The 18,253-nt window shown below is 52.5% G+C and overlaps 1 protein-coding gene across 2 annotated transcripts in view; it reads right to left on the reverse strand.

Annotated features, from left to right (window-relative positions):
• SDK2 (sidekick cell adhesion molecule 2) overlaps window positions 1-18,253 on the reverse strand; it is a 313,701-nt gene that overhangs the window by 56,472 nt on the left and 238,976 nt on the right. For both annotated transcript variants that reach the window (XM_005584829.5, XM_005584828.5), the window contains exons 19-28: window positions 11,613-11,808; window positions 11,327-11,425; window positions 10,702-10,893; window positions 8,852-8,973; window positions 8,037-8,146; window positions 7,749-7,899; window positions 4,816-5,053; window positions 3,870-3,985; window positions 3,030-3,219; window positions 916-1,014 (exon numbers count right to left, since the gene is read on the reverse strand). In XM_005584829.5, coding sequence (XP_005584886.3) covers window positions 916-1,014; window positions 3,030-3,219; window positions 3,870-3,985; window positions 4,816-5,053; window positions 7,749-7,899; window positions 8,037-8,146; window positions 8,852-8,973; window positions 10,702-10,893; window positions 11,327-11,425; window positions 11,613-11,808 — 1,513 coding nt within the window. The remainder of the gene's footprint in view (window positions 1-915; window positions 1,015-3,029; window positions 3,220-3,869; window positions 3,986-4,815; window positions 5,054-7,748; window positions 7,900-8,036; window positions 8,147-8,851; window positions 8,974-10,701; window positions 10,894-11,326; window positions 11,426-11,612; window positions 11,809-18,253) is intronic.

An 18,253-nucleotide genomic window follows, 5' to 3' on the forward strand; every position in this document is an offset into this window, starting at 1 on the left:
AAGGGTTGTTCCATCCAAAGCCACAGCTGTGTCTGCTATGGCCACCGTGCTGTGGTCACTTTGGCTGTGGTCTGTCTGCCTGAGGCCTCTGGGTCACTCTCCGGTCTTCAGCTGCCACCTGGGGAGGGTGGACTGTGGGTGGCATGGAGAGGCACTCTATACACAGTGTCTGTGACCCCCATAACAGCCCCAAGTGAAGAAACTGAGGCCCGGGGAGGTCAGATCACCTGCTGGTAAGTGACAGCTGGAATCCCAGCCCAGGTCTTTCTGGGCTAACGCATTTGCCCTTCCTGCCTCCACTCTGTCTTGGGGATGTGGCATTGCTCTAGGGCAGGTGGTGTGTGAGGTCGGGACTGAGACCCTGGAATAGGCGCAGGTAGTCCAAGCCCCCATTTTAAAGGTGAGGGGACTCAGGCTGCAGAGGGGAGTAGACTTGCTCAAGTTCACGCAGCTGCCGACCGGAACCCTGCGTGTGTGTGTTGGGGGAGCCCTGGGTGTGTGTATTGGGGGAACCCTGAATGTGAGATGAAGCTTCCCATCTGTAGCCTCTCTCCCCTGCGCCTTGGGACTCTTTTTCCGGCTGTGTTCAGCCGGCCAGCGTGCCCTCACTTGGCCATGCTAAGGAACAGCGTCCGAGGTTTACCAGATGGCTGGCAGGCTGGGGGCCTGGGGACATTTGGAGACACAAAGCCAACCCATGACTTTTAGGGGACTTGGACTCTGATCTTGCCCTCCAGAAGATAATCTGACACCCTGGAACTTCTAACAGGACTAACACTCAGATCCCATTCGAGAGGGGATGTGGAAGCTCTCTGGACCTACTCTTCCCTCTAGCCAGTAACAAAGTGGCCTCCTCTACAGCTCATGCCTCCTCCTCCTTCCTGCAGCCGGGGCATGGGAAGGGCAAAGGCTTACCAAGAATGATGCCATTGGGGGCAGCAGGGGGCTGCCAGATCAGCCGCACCGACGTGGTCCGCACCTCTGGGAACAGGATGCCCATGGGTGGTCCTGGGACTGGAGGGGCAAAGGAGAAGAGGCCAACCGGTGAGGCTGCTGCTCAGCTGGGGATGAGCCCAGCTCGGGGAGAGCAGCCTGGCGGGGTGGAGGGGGAAGGGGCCGCCCAGCTCAGTGAATTTCTGTGGAGTGCTGCCCTGTGCCTGACACTGTGTTAGGAGCCAGGGGCAAGAACATGGAACCAAGGGGGCTTTCTGCCCTCAAAATAGGCGTCATTTGGCAGGGACCTGAAGCTCCAGCCTCCTCTGCTCATTGTATACATGCCCCAGAACCGGGCTACCCTCAGAGCTGGGCGCGTGGGCCCTGGATGGATGTGTCTGTGCTTCAGAAGGTCCTGTTCTGACTTCCTTCCACCTATGGGGTGAAGTGTCCGTGGGGTAATGGGAAATGGACACCCCCAGCCTGCACCACTCCTCTCTCTAGACCTTGCTCTGGAATCCTGGGACCCTGGAATTCCCTGCCTGGAGAGCCTAAGCATGCTTCCAGGGGCTGCATGGACCTGGTCCCCACATCCACCCCCCTGAGGGTAGGCTATGCACCCCTGCCTCCAGGGAGGGCCAAGGGGTAGCTATTTTGCAGGTGTGGAGATGAAGATTGAATGGAGTGGGTCAAAGGAGAGGGTGAGGAGAGAACAGGGCAGGGGATCGGCGGGGGTAGCTGGGGAGGGGACACGCTTCCTGTGTTGCCGCATTCCAGCACAGAATGACAAGATGTCTTAGATTTCCAAACCTTTTTTTTTTTTTTTTGAGACCCAGTCTCGCTCTGTCGCCCAGGCTGGAGCGCGGTGGCGTGATCTCGGCTCACTGCAACCTCTGCCTCCCAGGTTCAAGCGATTCTCCTGCCTCAGCCTCCCAGTAGCTGGGACTACAGGCGTGTGCCACCATAGCTGGCTAATTTTTGTATTTTTGGTAGAGACGGGGTTTTACCATGTTGGCCAGGCTGGTCTCGAACTCCTGACCTCAAGTGGTCTGCCTGCCTCGGCTGCCTAAAGTGCTAGGATTACAGGCGTGAGTCACCACGCCCAGCCTGAGATTTCTAAACTTGAACCTGGCCTTCCAGATCATTATAAGGGTATATCTGTCAAGGCAGGAGGATAGAACATATTTAATTTAACAGTTCATTAGCTTGATGAATAATGTTAGCATATGCAAACATATGGTATTTGGGCTTCCTTCTGCACTCTGGTCTGGCTCCTGCAAATGTCTGTGGGGGGCAGTAGGTGGGGGTGTGTGCGGGGAGATGGGAGGGGGCAAGGGATGCATCGGTCAGCTTCTGATGGGGAGTTTTGCTACAGGGATGAACGCCTGCAGCCCGCTGGTGACATTCTTTTGCAAACAGGACCAGGAGGTTCATGTGTCCAGGAAAAATACTTTCATTTTCACAGACCTTTACTCAAAGTGAACCTGCTCTAGTTGAAAAACAAAGTAAAACTGGCTGGGTGCAGTGGCTCATACCTATAATTCCAGCATGTTGAGAGGCTGAGGTGGGCGGATCGCCTGAGGTCAGGAGTTCGAGACCAGCCTGGCCAACATGATGAAACCCCAGCTCTACTAAAAATACAATTAGCTGGGCATGGTGGCCAGCGCCTGTAATCCCAGCTGCTCAGGAGGCTGAGGCAAGAGAATGGTTTGAACCTGGGAGGCGGAGGTTGTAGTGGGCCAAGATCGCACCACTGCACTCCAGCCTGGGTGACACAGTGATACTCTACCAAAAAAAAAAAAAAAAAGTAAAAGAAAACTGGGGCAAGTCCCTATTCCATACACTTGTTTTGCAGAGAGACCAAGAGACTAAATCAGATGTCAAACTGCCTCCGCATTGTCCTCAGGGATACACAGGCTGTAATTAGCACCCGCTGCAGTGGGGCTGGTGGCTCTGAGTGATCCATCCCTACAGGAGGCCTGAGGCCACGGCTCCCCGTGGGGGCAGAGCCTGACCCCAGAAGGGCAAGGCCAGATGGGCAGGAGGAAGGGCGGCTCCTCCCAGCCTCCCCCAAGCTCTCTGGGATTTGGACTCACCATCGTCCAGCGTCCGCTCCAGGATGGGAGGGTGGCTGGGGCTGCCGTCCCCGATGCGTGTGAAGGCCAGCACCTGGACTTCATAGAGCACATATTTGCCCAAGCCGGTGAGCTGGGCACTGCGAGACGAGTTGCCTTCCACCAGCCAGAATCGGGGCTGGGCGTCCGAGTCCTTCTCCTTATATATCACCTGTCAGGGCCCAGCACAGGGTGAGGGCCTCGGGCCTGCGTCTCACCCATCCACACTTTTCATAAGTCTCATCCCCAGGAAGGGGGTGGGTAGACTTGGGCTCTTTGGAGTGACTTGGCCCCCAGGGTCAGGGGTAACTGCAAAGCTAGTGTACCCAGAGGGCTGGGGACACAAAGATGGACTCAGTCATAGAGCAAGAAGGCTCCTGAGAGGGCATGCAGGTGGGAAGACAGCCCTAGACATGGGGCGTGACTTATGCAAGGTCACACAGCTAGCAGCTCTGTGTCACACATCTCCCAACTTCCAGACCAGGGCTGGACCATGTGACTAGGCACAACTTTAAAAGGGATTCTAAAAGATAATGAAAATCAAAACTGGGTCCATCAGAGTCGAGGGAGGCTGGGGGCATCCAGCGTGGCCTCCCAAGAGAGGAGGAGCAGCCCGAGGACCTGGGTTCTCTCTGGGTGCCTCCCCACCCACAAGGGATGACTTGTGGTTGCCATGGTGACCATTGGCTAGGACGCCAGGCAGATCCCCAGTATCTACTCTAGGAGGCAGAGACCCAGAGGGTGATAAGAACATGGTTCCTTGGATGGAGAGGCTGGAGGGGCCAGTGTAGGGACCCCACTTCCTGGGATCCTGGGACTCACCTTATAGCCCAGCACAAGCCCGTTGCGATCAGCTTCGGGGACCTCGCTCCAGCGCACCAGCATGCTGCTGGAGGTGGTGGCCAGTGCAGACACATTGGTGGGGCCAGAAGAGGGGACTGTGGGTGAAAAGGAGTGGAGAGAAGGTACTCAGGACCCAATGTTGACTGTGCAAGGGACATGGACCAGGACAGGGGGCCAAGGGAGGGGCCAGTTCAATGTTGCCTCTCTATGGAAGAATCGTGGCATACATGGTCCCCAAACTGCAAACGATCCCACCAAGACAGCCTTTGGTTTTGGAATGCTGCAGACACTGTTTCTGGTTTCAGATGAGCCTCCCCACAGGATTCTCTGCTCAGGTTAGGATTAGATGAGCTTGCGTTTCCTGCTAGCACAGCAGAGAGGGTGGGCAGAGGGACCAGGGTGGCCCAGGAGAGCTGTCTGTCATTTAAAGGGTGCCAGGAAAAAGCCACAGAGCAGTGAACCACGTGTGGATGGATGAGGGTTGCCTGAATGCTGGGCTCACATTCTGTGGGTCACCCCTGGGCAGGCCCCCAGGAGCTTCCGGTAGTGATTCTGGAACGTTCTGAGAGCTAACCCTTTCCCCAATCCCTCCACTGTGGTCTTTCAGGCACCACTGGGTTTCAGGGTTAAAGCTGAGGGCAGGGGAGTGGGCAGTTTGAATGGTGGAGCCTACTTAGCTGTCCTCCAGAGGCAGGGACACCCCCGTCCCCCTTGGGAATATGGGAATAGCAGGCACAGTTGCAGGGAAGTGGCAGGTGCTGGGAGATGTGGCAACATCATTGTGACATTGAGCATAAGCAGAGGAAATGAGCTCAGCCTGTGTTTGAACAACAGCTTCAGCCTGGCACGCCCTTGGATGGCCCTGAAGGCACAGAGAGCAAGGAGGGGAGAGGCAGCAGGGTGGCTGGGTGTGAGGGGTCGGTACCTGACTCCCGGGTCCTGCCCACCACCGTCTGGCTCCAGGGCCCGCTCCCGATGGCATTGAAGGCCTGGACCTGGACGCGGTACTCCGTCCACTCCTCCAAGTCCTCAATGGTGTACTCCCGCTCCACGCGGTCCTGCACCACGTGGCTCAGCGTCTTGCCGTGCCCATCTGACCGGCTGTACTTGATCTTGTAGCCCACGGACTCAGGGTTCCCATTGTATTCCATCTCCGGGAGAGGCTGCAGTGGGGCAGGGGGAGCAAAGATGCTATGAGCCAGGCCCCCCACTGTGCAGGGAAGAACTGCCCTGGTACCCTCTCCTCCAGGGAGCCTTCAGGGCTATCCATCCCACTGTCACCCAGTCAGTGTCCACATGAGGCTCTCTCACCCGAGTGTGGCTTATGTTGTGTGACTGTGTTTCTGATAGGCTCTTATCTTCCTGCAGGGAGGATAGAGAAGCGGCATCCTTTACTGTGCATGTGACAAATCTGTTACCCTGCCAAGGGAGCCAGGAGCCACAAAGTCCGTCTGTCCGACACGCTGATAGCACCGCCACCTTTCGCTCTGCTGTCTCTGCTGCTTACCTCTGTCACTCAGGCGCCAGCACACACTTAATTGCCTATCACACCTGGTCTCAGCTCATGCCTGCCTTTGGAGGAGTGAGCATGGGCAGAGAGCAGGATGAATGGGGTACCTGCTGGTCAGGAAGTCCTTCTGTCCAGCAAACTTCAGTCTCTCCTGCTGCATTTTCAGCCTCCTTTTTTTCTTTTTCTTTTTCCTTTTCTTTTTGTTTTTTAAGACAGGGTCTGGCTCTGTCTCTCAGGCTGGAGTGCCATGGTGCCATCTCAGCTCACTGCAACCTCTACCTCCTGGGCTCAAGCGATCCTCTTGCCTCAGCCTCCTGAGTAGCTGGGACTATAGGCATGTGTCACCATGCCTGCTAAGTTTTGTAGAGACAAGGTTTTGCCATGTTGCCAAGGTTGGTCTCAAACTCCTGAACTCAAGCCATTTGCTCGCCTTGGCCTCCCAAAGTGCTGGGATTACAAGCCACTATACCCAACCAGCCTCCTCCTTCTTGTTTGAGTCTCACAGAAAATAAAAGTCAGGTTTCTTTGTTGGGCCTTAGGACTACGCTGATGGGGCTGTGGTCACCAGCTTAAGGTTGTGTGGATGACCATGGGCAGTGCTGGTGAGAGTGGAGGCGTGCACACAGGGAGGGGAGCCCAGGGCCCGGCCTCCACTCCTCGGAAGGGCACAGAGCTGGGGTGGGGGCATCTCCAGCCCTCACCTCCCCCAATTCTGCTTCCCCAGGGGCTCTGGAGGGCCCTTGGTCCACAAGCTCATCCCAGGCTGACCCACTTTACCCCACTCCTCACCTTCGGCCCCAACCTCCCCTGCTTACTACGCGCTTCCTCCCTCCTGCAGACACTTAGTGAAGCCAACCAAAGACCATTAAGATAGGAATCGATGGGCTCGAGAGCCAGAGATGGGGCTTACGTGCACATTCCTTTACCTGCTGAGGAAAGGTAATGGACCACGCACCATTAAGCACGGGCCTGAGTGGTGTCTAGGGCCCTGTGCCACGTGGCAACTGCCTTTCTATTCCCCCATGCAGTCCCTGCCCTCAGCATCAGATTCTAACCTTTTAGTAGCTGCAAACCTTAAAGTGAGACTGAGGAAGGAAGCAGGGAGCCAGCCTGGGGTGAGGATGCCTGGAAGCAAAGGGGCAGGAGGTGGGCATGGTCACACTGTGCACGGGGCACTGAGCTGGGCTGAGACAACTCTGCAGCTCTGCTCAGGTGCCAGCCACTCTGGGAAGGGAACTGCAATTAATAACTAATATTTAGTGAGGACTGACGGTGCCAAGTGCTTTCATGGCTGTTAGCGTCAAGCTGTCCACACACGGGAACGGCAGTAATGACTTCACAGTGTGGTATGTTTGCAAGTTGTGTTTTGCACAACGAGTAAGATCTTACATGGAAACAAAGGGTTTGTGTGGTCAGACGGGCCTGGGGAAGCGGGGTCAAGAGGGCTCCTGCTATGCTAGTGTTCCCGGATTCTCTACGGAGCTGTGGTATGCAGTGCTGATCCCCTCATTTATTTGTCTAAGAATTCTTGTTTGCTCCAAGCGCCTCCTGGGATTGCTGCTCTGTGGGACGTGTGCTGGGAAACGATGTTCCAGAGGACCTGGCGGGGAGAAATGGCCTTTCCTGTTCTCCAGAGGATGAGACGGCAGTGTGCCCAATGGTTAGGGCTGTGGACTTGCGGGTACAGATTCCCTGGGTTGGGACCTCAGCCCTGCTGTTCATGAAAGCACGTGGGAGGATGTGGGAGGCCTTGGGCAAGTTATCTGACCTCTCTTCTGCCCCAGTTTCCTCATCTGCAAAATGGGGACCAGGATCACTGCTGTCACAGGCTTGTTGTCAGAGTAGCACCTGGTAGGAGAGGAAGCCTCGGCATGTTACTGTCACTACCTCGTGCAGGATGGCCCAGGGTCATGACCCTCAACACATAGCCCTGATCTGGGGCACACTCTCTGAATGCCACAGTGGCACCTGAATCCCAGACTTGCCACTTGGAGCTGTGTGGCTTTGGGCAAGTTCTTAACCTCTCTGAGCCTCAGTTTTCTCAGCTGTAAATTGAGATGATCATGTGTCCCTTGTAAGATTACTGGGAGGATCAAATGGGATGAAAATTTTAAAACGCTTGCCATTTGGCGATGCTCAGTAAACAGTATCTTTTAGCTCCTTCCTCTCATTGGCGGGGGGTATTTGTTCATTTGGCTAAGATGTTGATTATCAGGCATCTCACCAGGTAAGTAAAGAAAAGAGAAAGAGAAGAGAAAGGAGCCATAGGAATTCCAGTGCTCACCTTCTGGGAGGCAATGACCGGAAGCTCATGGAGAGGTACCACCCTGCCCCCCAGGGAGCCTTACCATCCAGCGCAGCCACAGGCTGGTCTCACTGGCCGTGCGCAGAGACACGTTGGCTGGGGCCATGTCAGGGGGTGCCTGCAGGGTCTGGATCTTTCTAGAAGGCTGACTGGGGGGGCTGGTGCCCACGATGTTCACCTGGCGCATGCGGAAGCTGGGGCGGTGAGAGATGAGAAAGATGGTAAGGGCAGGACCCCAGCTCTCAACCCTGTCCTGGTCTGGGCCACAGCCCCTCCTCCCCCCCCCGCCCATCCTGGGGCTGCTGCCCTCTCCCCAGGCCGGTCTTGTTACCTGTAGTAGGTGAAGGGGTTGAGCTCGGGCACCTCCATGGAGCGGGCATCGGGCTCGTTGGAGAGCTGGTGGATCAGCAACCACTCCTCTCCCTCCCCGACCACGCCTACCTGGAAAAGGGCAAGACCTTAGGCCTGTCTAGCCTACAGGGTTCACACAGGGTGCTCTAAGCCCCGGTACAAGCCCTGCCAGGGAAGAACTTGCTTCAGATCCCGGGGCTCATCTGGAGGGCACCAAATGGGGCTACCATCTTTCCAGGCCCCTAAACACGACTGCAAGTGTGACTCAGCCCTCCTGCCTTACAATCTCTCAGGATGCTTGTGATCAACATATTCCTGGGCCCGTCAGAATTCTTGGAGCACTGCCCAGGAATCTGTGTGTTTAACAAGCAGCCCAGGTGATTCTCCTAAACATCCCGGGGTACTTCCAGAGACCCAGGCTGCTCCTCAAACCAGCTAAATCAGAATCAGAGTGTCTGTGGGTGGGACGCAGGTGTGGGCACTTCTGAACGCTCCCCTGATGATTCCAGGGTACAGCCAAGGCAGATATTTTTATCTTCCAGCACCTGGGTATTTTTCTAGGCACCCCCAGACCCAGGAGGGGACTGTAATGTGTGTGTTTTTCCATGTACACAGGTGAGGGGCAGGGGGAGCTGGAGACAATATTGGGAAGTGTGAGCATTTGGGGTATAATGTGCCATTGAGAGTTGCATGTGAAAATTCACAGAGGCTGAAACACACATAAGATTTTTGCACTCTTAAGAGCACGGGGGTGCCCTGGCGGGGGCTGCTGCCCAGGCCCCAGGCCTGCCCTACCTGGGCTTCCACCAGCCAGCGGGAGATGGAGGTTTTCCCATCGTAGCCAGGCCTGAACTGCAAGGTCACGGAGCGGGGGCCAATGTTGGAAATGCCCAGGTTGGTGGGGGGCCCTGGGAGTTCTGGAAAAGGAGAACAGGGTGGGGAAGGAGATCTGGCGAGAATAGCCCTCCATGTCAAATGCGACTTTTGGGCATGGAGAGGGCTGTGTGTCACGCTTTTCCTGGAAATGTCCGAGGAGAAGCACAGCCACGGCCTCATTCCACCCACAGTCTTTGTTTCCGCGTCTTACGGAGAACCATGTTCGTGCCAGGAGGCTGAGACAGAATTGCGGGCCAAGGGAGATCTCCCAGGGCTGAGAGGGGGCTCAGGGCCAGGAAACAGGGGCTGGGATGCCTCCTTCTTCCTGGCAGTTCTGGATGTGAGTGAGGGGCTCATAAGGAAGCTGAAAGCTGCATTCAAACCAAGCCGGGCTGAGAAAGAAACCAAACAGGACCAATCCTCCCTCCGTCCGCACAGATCTCCTGCACCCTCCTAAGCCTAATGACAGCTCAGGAAGGTGACAGGATGGATGGGGACAGGGGGAAGCTTATTTTCTGGCCAGGAACCCTGGGGCTCTTGGAGCTCAGGAAGACAGAAAGAGCACAGATTCTGGAGTCAGAATGAGTCTAAATCTAACTCCACTACTTACAGGCTGTGTGTCTTTGCACAAGTTATCCACCTCTCTGTGCCCCCATGTCCTCCTTGGTAACGAAGATGGTAATAACAACACCTCCCTCAGGGTTGTTGTGAGGATTAAATGAGTCAATGTGTGCAAAGCTTCTAACACCATGCCCTGTGAGCGCTACATACGTATTTGCCAGCATGGCTGTATTTATCACTGGCGGTTGACTGAGGCTCAGGCAGCCCAGTCATCTACACAGCAGGTGGAGGGATGCTGGCAGGTCATACAAGCACTGCCTGCCTGATCTGGATGGGACCACATGGTTATTCAGTCCAAATTCCCATATATACAGATGGGGAAACTGAGGCACAGAGGGGACCCGGAACTTGCTCAACGTTGTAGGGCTTGGCAGAAGCAGAGCTGGGAGTGGACCTGGGCTTGCTCTCTGTGCCAGGCCTAGGAGTATTCCCACCGTGCTCTGCCACCTCCCAACCAACACTTCCACACGATGGAATCCAAAGTGGACTCTGGGCGGCAGCGGGAATTTTCCCCCCGAATCACAGATGCCATTGCCTGGTGTGGAATCTTGTGAGAAATGGGTGAAGGGAGGGGCTGGTGGGGAAATGAGACAAGGTAAGGGGCCTCTGCTTTTCTCCGAGCTGTGGGAAGACACAGCAGGGGGCCAGGGGAGCCCCTGTCCAGAGACCTGGGATCCCGGGGATTCAGCCTGTTCTGAGAGGACCCAGACCCACACAGCACAAGGGAAGGGGAGAGCCCGTGGGAAGAACGCTGGTATTCCTGAAAGACAAGAGGACTCTTTGTTTTTTTTTTGGAGACATGATCTGGCCCTGTCACCCAGGCTGGAGTGTGGTGGTGTGATCTCGGCTCACTGCAACCTCCACCTCCTGGGTTCAAGTGATTCTCCATCCTCAGCCTCCCAATTAACTGGGATTACAAGCATGCACCACCACACCTGGCTAATTTTTGTATTTTTAGTAGAGAGAGGGTTTCACCATGTTGGCCAGGCTGGTCTCGAACTCCTGACCTCAAGTGATCCACCTGCCTCAGTCTCTCAAGGTGCTGGGATTACAGGCGTGAGCCACCACGCCGAGCCAATAAGGGGCCTCTGGAATGGGATGCTGCTCAGGAGAATTCCAAGAGTCCTGCACTGAGAGTGGGCACTTACCTGGGGGCACCCCAGAGGAGATGGTGGAGGCGGACACTTGGCCCTGGCCCTTCGAGGTCATGGCGGCCACCTCGATGGTGTAGGTGGTAAGTGCGGTGAGGCCCGTGACACGGTACTCCAGGGTCACGTTGGGCAGGTAGTGGGTCACACGGGTGTTGGTTCGGTTGTACTCCTCCCAGGAGATCCGGTACCCTGGGGAGAGCCCCCGTGTTGGCATGAGCTTGGCTGTGATCACGAGTTGGCCTGACCCACTTCTCCCTTCTCCACTAGGCTGGCAATTAGATCTACATTGGGAGCAATGGGGCCAAGGGAGGTGGGAGCTGCTGGTGTCATGCCCTGGGTCTCAGGTGTAGCCTCAGTGGGATGCCAGCACTTCAGGGAATTGCAGGGGACATAATGAGTCATCATGGCAGCCACTGAGATCTGTGGCTGAAGGTGTGGGGCTGGGGACTCTGGGATGCATAATCAAGTGGAGGTGCTGAGAGCCTCTTGTGAATGGTTTCTAAGAAAGCGTGGGTTGGCTTCAAGGGTTTGGGTGAAAAGTAGCTCGAAGGCAGGGGATGGACCAGCTCTGACCTTTCCAGCCCTGTCCTACCCTCTGGTTCAGAAACACTGCGGTGCCTACCTGTGAGGATGCCGTTTTTCTCTCCCGGCTCTTGCCAGCTGACCTTCAGCGACGTGTCCAGAATCTCACTGAAGCTCAGGTGTCCCACGGGCCCAGGCACTGCACCCCAAAAGGACCCCCACCCCCCAAGGCCAGTTAGAGCTAGAGAGAGACTACCATCTGTGAGACAGCCTGCGGTAATCTGGGGGTACCTCAGCCTGCGAGATAAGCCCGGGCTGCCCTTCTGCCTGGGGCACCCAGCCTGGCCTTGGGTGGGGCAGAGAGAGCAGGGCTGGGGGGTGCCTACCATCCTCATGGGTGCGCACCAGCTGCGGGGCGCTGCGTGGCCCATCCCCGGGGGTGGTGAAACACAGCACCGAGGTGAAGTACTCGGTGAACTTCTTCAGGCCAGACACGAAGCCCACGTGGATGCTGTCTTGAAAGTTAGGCCGGGCGGTCACCATGGTAACCTCCTCTTCCTGCTCCGGCTCCCAGGCGATCAGCTGCAGAGAGGCCAGCAAGTCACACAGGGCAGCAGGAAGGTTCCAGAGGAGGCCAAGCACTCTCCCACAGGCTGGGCCAATCAACAGATGGTGTCCAGGGACTGGAGTCCCTGTGGTGTCTCCTCCGAGGGAAGGGACAGGCAGTGCAGGGAAACCACGGGGCACTGGAATTCACTTTGGGGCACTTCTCCGCTTCTTGAGCCACTGACTTTATGCAAAGCACCGTGCTGGGTACTTCCCAGGGGCCGCCTCTCACTGAATTCTCACAGAGACCAAGAGGGTGGCATTTCACCAGGAACAGCTGCATAATTTGCAGGCTCAGTGCAAAATGAAAGTTTTGCCCCTTGTTCAAAAATCACTAAGAATTTTAAGATGATAGCAGCAGAGCATTTAACTAAGTGTGGGGTCTTTTCAAACATGGGGCCCTGGACGACTGCACAGGCGGCATATCCACGAAGCCGGCCCTGTATTCCTTTTGTGAGATGGGGTCCAGGCTGGAGTACAGTGGCATGATCACAGCTCACTGCAGGCTCAACCTCCTGGGCTCAAGAAATCCTCCCACCTCAGCCTCCCAAAGTGCTGGGATTATAGGCATGAGCCGCGATGCTCGGTCCAGCCCCATATTTTATTTTATTTTAATTTATTTTTTTATAATTTATTTATTTATTTATGACAGAGTCTTCTTACTTTGTCGCCCAGGCTGGAGTGCAATGGCATGATCTAGGCTCACTGCAACCTCTGCCTCCTGGGTTCAAGCAATTCTCCTGTCTCAGCCTCCTGAGTAGATGGGATTGCAGACACGCACCACCATGTCCAGCTAATTTTTGTATTTTTAGTAGAGATGGGGTTTCACCATGTTGGCCAGGCTGGTCTCAAACTCCCAGCCTCAAGTGATCCACCCGCCTTGGCCTCCCAAAGTGCTGGGATTACAGGCGTGAGCCACTGTGCCCAACCCAACCCTATATTTTACAGATGAGGAAACTGAGGATCAAAGAGGCTCACACAGGTAGGGGGAAGCTGGTTCTGGGATTCCAAGCCCCGAGCGCCTACATCTTGCCCCAGGTAAGCTGGGGCAGCTTCGTCTTTGGAGTTCTCCAAGGGTACTTCCTACAGAGCTGGGAACTTCAGTTTGTGGGTAACCATTATCCTCTTACACTCCTTCTAAGTTGGGATTTCCATCTTAAATATCAAGCAGAGGTGGGGCATCAGCGGGAAAGTCCTATGTGGAAATCCCTCAAGTTCTTGCTAATCTCCCCTCTGCAGATTGTACCCGGCCCCCGCTCCCTCCCGCTTCTCTCGCCTCCTGCTCTCACCTCACGCTCCTGTTTCTGGGCCCTTCATCTGTCTCCAATAATGACAGCTGGTTTCAGAGATTTCCTCATTTATTTGAAGTTGATTAAATAGCAATTAATGGTGAAAAGCAACACTTGATGAGTTTTAATAAGCACGGGTATTTATAGATATAAAACAATACCACGCCAACGTCTCCCGATTAACTCGTGCCTATAACAATGCTTAATCTTCTCCTTTTCATGGCCGTGTATTTATAAAGGATGTTTTGAAATTTAATTGGTATTGTGAAAAGATAGCCTATAGCAAGTTAATTAGACACTAATTAGACCCTCAAAATACTAAACAGAAATACTAAGTGGCATTTAATAAGTATGTTAAATATCCTCCGTATTTCGATTATCTTGTTTCATAGCAATTATGTTGCCGAACTTCTTTTGAGTAGATTAAGAAACAAGTTTAATGTTTTAATTTAATTTAATTAATGTAAATTCAAATTAATTATGCTGTTAGAATTAATTGTGTGGTGTGTTCCCTAGCAAGTATAAAATCTGGGTAAATATTATTTTATTGGGCTTAGGCCAATTATAATCTCTACCATTTTTTTAAATAAAGAGAAAAGGGTGTCTTTACAGATGCCTTAAAACAGTATCACCAGGCCTTACCCACAAAAATGACCCAGAGGAAGCACACAAGGTAACGGAAGTGTGGTTTGTGGAGTCACGCTGTTGACTTCATTTTCCTACAGCTTGATGCCTGGATCCAAGATGGCAGCAAGGCCACGGGTTCCTGTGGTTGTTTCAAAATATTTACTCTGAGCCGGGCGTGGCGGCTAACACCTGTAATCCCAGCACTTTGGGAGGCTGAGGCAGGTGGATCACAAGGTCAGGAGATCGAGACCATCCTGGCTAACACGGTGAAACCCTGTCTCTACTAAAAACTGCAAAAAAAATTAGCTGGGTGTGGTGTTGTGCGCCTGTAGTCCCAGCTACTCAGGAGGCTGAGGCAGAAGAATGGTGTGAACCCGGGAGGTGGAGCTTGCAGTGAGCCGAGATCACACCATTGTTCTCCAGCCTGGGTGACAGAGTGAGACTGTCTCAAAAAAAAAAAAAAAATTTACTCTGGGATGTGAGCCACTTGTCCTTCTCCAGCTGCATGTGAAAAGGAGGAGGCTTGGCGATAGGAGGCCTCCCCACCTCAGGTCCAGGGAGAGAAAGAGTAAAATTCCCTTTTGTGTCCTTCATTGCCCTAAAGAGGTTGGGCTCCGGGCAGCTGTGGGATGGAACCTTAGTGCTCAGCTCAACACACAACAGGGCTTCCACCTGTTGAACTCTTACTATGTGCCTGGCCTTATTTAATCATCACAATGAGGAGCAGATGGAAATCATTGTCCTATGCTGTTACAGAAAAAGAAACTGAGGTTCAGGAAGGTTAAGGAGCTGGCACGTGGACCTACAAAGAGCTGGCTCAATTTGTGGACCCTGAGACCTTTCCTGATGACTTCTGTCTCTCAAAGGTACGCAGAGGTGTTGAGATGAGTGTTCTTTAGGACGACTCTGTGCCTTCTCCTTGTTAGTCAGTTTCAGCGTTGATTTACCCTACTAGGTCCTTAGTCTCAGGTTCTAAGCAGACGGGGCTCCCCTGAGAAGGCTCGGGTGTGTTCTGGGGAATGAGCAGTACACCTGGGTTCCTGGGACATGCAATTCCCTTAGAGAGCAGAGGCCCAGGGAGGCAAGCCTTGTCACTGAGCAGCGGTGCTGCTGATGGAGGGTGTGGGAGGAGGGCAGCCTTGCAGCTGGCACACTTGAACCTGAACCCAGCTCTGTGACTTAATGTGGGACTCAGGGAAAGTCACTTGACCACTCTGAGCCTCAGGCTATTCTAGGGGATAGAAACAGCTGCCTTGCTGGGTTTCAGGGAGGAGCAGGTGAAATGTCTCCTGTCCCTGGTGGAGGCAGTCCTGAATAGGGTTGAAGGTGTGGGATGGTATATATGGCATCTAGCTACTAAAGTTAGAAAATAAAAGTCAGGCTGGGCGCTGTGGCTCATGCCTGTAATCCCAGCACTTTGGGAGGCCAAGGCGGGTGGATCACCTGAGGTCAGGAATTTGAGACCAGCCTGGCCAACATGGTGAAACCCTGTCTCTACTAATAATACAAAAATCAGCCAGGGGTGGTGGCACATGCCTGTAATCCCAGCACTTTGGGTGGCCAAGGCGGGTGGATCACCTGAGGTCAGGCGTTTGAGACCAGCCTGGCCAACATGGCGAAACCCTGTCTCTACTAATAATACAAAAATTAGCCGGGGGTGGTGGCACATGCCTGTAATCCCAGCTACTTGGGAGGCTGAGGCAGGAGAATTGCTTGAACCTGGGAGGCAGAGGTTGCAGTGAGCCGAGATGGCACCATTGCACTCCAGCCTGGGCGACTGAGTAAGACTCTGCCTCAAAAAAAAAAAAAAAAAAGAGAGAAATCCTATCTCTCTGTCTCTCTCCCTCTACCCTTTTGCAGATGCACAGACTTCCAGAAAACAACTTGGAAGGCGATGTAAGAAAGCACCGACAGCGGCCACCTGGAGTGAGGAGGGTTTTGGAGTTGGCCACAGTACAGCCAGGCAGGTGGGAGACTGGGATGGAGGCCTTCCACTATCTGTTTACTATTTTTTACTTTTTTGGTTTTTTGAATCACATATTTTAGGTTTAAAAATTAAAACATTAAGGCCAGGCACAGTGGCTCACGCCTGTAATCCCAATGCTTTGGGAGGCCGAGGTGGGCAGATCACGAGGTCAGGAGATCGAGACCATCCTGGCTAACACGGTGAAACCTCATCTCTACTAAAATTACAAAAAATTAGCCGGGTACGGTGGCGGGTGCCTGTAGTCCCAGCTACTCAGGAGGCTGAGGCAGGAGAATGGCGTGAACCCGGGAGGTGGAGCTTGCAGTGAGCCGAGACTGCGCCCCTGCACTCCAGCCTGGGCGACAGAGCGAGACTCCATCTCAAAAAAAAAAAAAAAAATAAAATATTAAAATATTAAAAAATAAATTGAATGAACGGTATTTGGCAATAGTAGCAAAATTATTTACACATTTTCCCTTTGACTCAACGATCTCATTTCTAGGAATCTAGTCCAAAGTTATACTGCGAAAACAAAAGAAGAAGCCGGGCGCGGTGCCTCACGCCTGTAATCCCAGCACTTTGGGAGGCTGAGGTGGGTGGATCGCCTGAGGTCAGGAGTTTGAGGCCAGCCTGGCCAACAGGGTGAAACCCCGTCTCTACTAAAAATGCAAAAAATTAGCCAGGCGTGGTGGTGGGTGCCTGTAATCCTAGCTACTTGGGAGGCTGAGGCAGGAGAATTGCTTGAACATGGGAGGTGGAGGTTGCAGTGAGCTGAGATCACACAACTATATTCCAGCCTGGGCAACAAGAGTGAAACTCCATCTCAGAAAAAAAAAAAAAAAAAAAAAAAAAAAGATATATGCACAAAGTCATTCACTGCAGAAAGGGTAGTTATAGTAAAAGACTAGAAACAACCAAAATGTCATCACTTGGGGGCTGCTTGATTAAACTATGGGAGATCCATATGGTAGCAGAGGATACAGGTGTCAAAAGGAACAAGGGATGTATCTCTATACTTTTATGGAGTGACCTCCAAAATATATTCTAAATAATGATAATAATAAAGGGACTGGGCGCAGTAGCTCACACCTGTAATCCCAGCACTTTGGGAGGCCGAGGTGGGCGAATCACGAGGTCAGGAGTTCAAGACCATCCTGGCTAATATGTGAAACCTCGTCTCTACTAAAAATACAAAAATTAGCCGGGTGTGGTGGCGGGCGCCTGTAATCTCAGCTACTCTGGAGGCTGAGGCAGGAGAATTGCTTGAAACTGGAAGGCAGAGGTTGCAGTGAGCCAAGATTGCACTACTGTACTCCGGCAAAAGAACAAAACTCCATCTCAAAAAAAAAAAAAACAAAAAAACCAAAAAAACAAACTATCTCTCTCTCTCTCTATATATATATAGATAGATCGATCAATCGATCAAGAATGTGGAAAGTACATTGCCACTTATCTGAGAAGGAGAGCACACACATTTATGTAGGCTTGTACAGCAAATCCTTGATATTCATGTGGGATTGGTTCCAGGACCCCCCACAGATACCAAAACCCACAGCTGCTCAAGTCCCTGATATAAAATCGTGTAGTATTTGCATGTAACCTACATACCTCCTCTTATATACCTTAAATCACCTTTAGATTATTATAATACCTAACACAATGTAAATGCTATGTAAATAGTTGTTATACTGTATTGTTTGGGGGGAATAATGACAAAAAAGTCTGTACATGTTTAGTACAGATGCAATTTTTTTCTGAATATTTTCAGAACCATACGAGATTGGCTGAATCCACAGATGTGGAATCCATGGCTACTATATTTTTTGTTTGTTTTTTGAGATGGAGTCTTGCTCTGTTGCCCAGGCTAGAGTGCAGTGGCGAGATCTTGGCTCACTGCAATCTCTGCCTCCCCGGTTCAAACGATTCTCCTGCCTCAGCCTCCTGAATAGCTGGGATTACAGGCACCTGCCACCATGCCCAGCTAATTTTTTCTTTTTTTTGTATTTTTAATGGAGATGGGATTTCACCATGTTGACCATGCTGGTCTTGAACTCCTGATCTCAAATGATCTGCCCGCCTCGGCGTCCCAAAGTGCTGGAATTACAGGCATGAGCCACCGCACCTGGCCTGTACTCATTTATATTAAAAAAAAAATGGAAGAAAAAACCAAACCAAGAAAACAGAAAGCAATCAGACTTATGGGGTGTGAGAGGACAAGGATTGAAGCTGATTTTCTCTGAATTTGCTTTGTAGATTTGACTTTATTATGTAAATATTCAACGTAATTATGGAACAAAATTAAATTAAAAAATCAATCCCTAAAAATCAAAACCACAATGAAGCAAATGAACCTAATAGAGTATTGAGCTGTGGCAAAATTACAGAGAGAAATGACTTCAGAAGACTTAGCAGTGCGATGTGAAGTCCATCCCTAGAGGGATATACCTTAGGAACAAGAAGAACGGCAATAATCGGAAACTATGTTGAGTAATCAGAGTGTGGATATGACTATTCTGAAACTGTTGTGTATGTTTGTGGG

This window comes from Macaca fascicularis, chromosome 16 (assembly GCF_037993035.2).
Source record: "Macaca fascicularis isolate 582-1 chromosome 16, T2T-MFA8v1.1".
In the NCBI taxonomy this organism is placed as follows: Eukaryota; Metazoa; Chordata; class Mammalia; order Primates; family Cercopithecidae; genus Macaca; species Macaca fascicularis.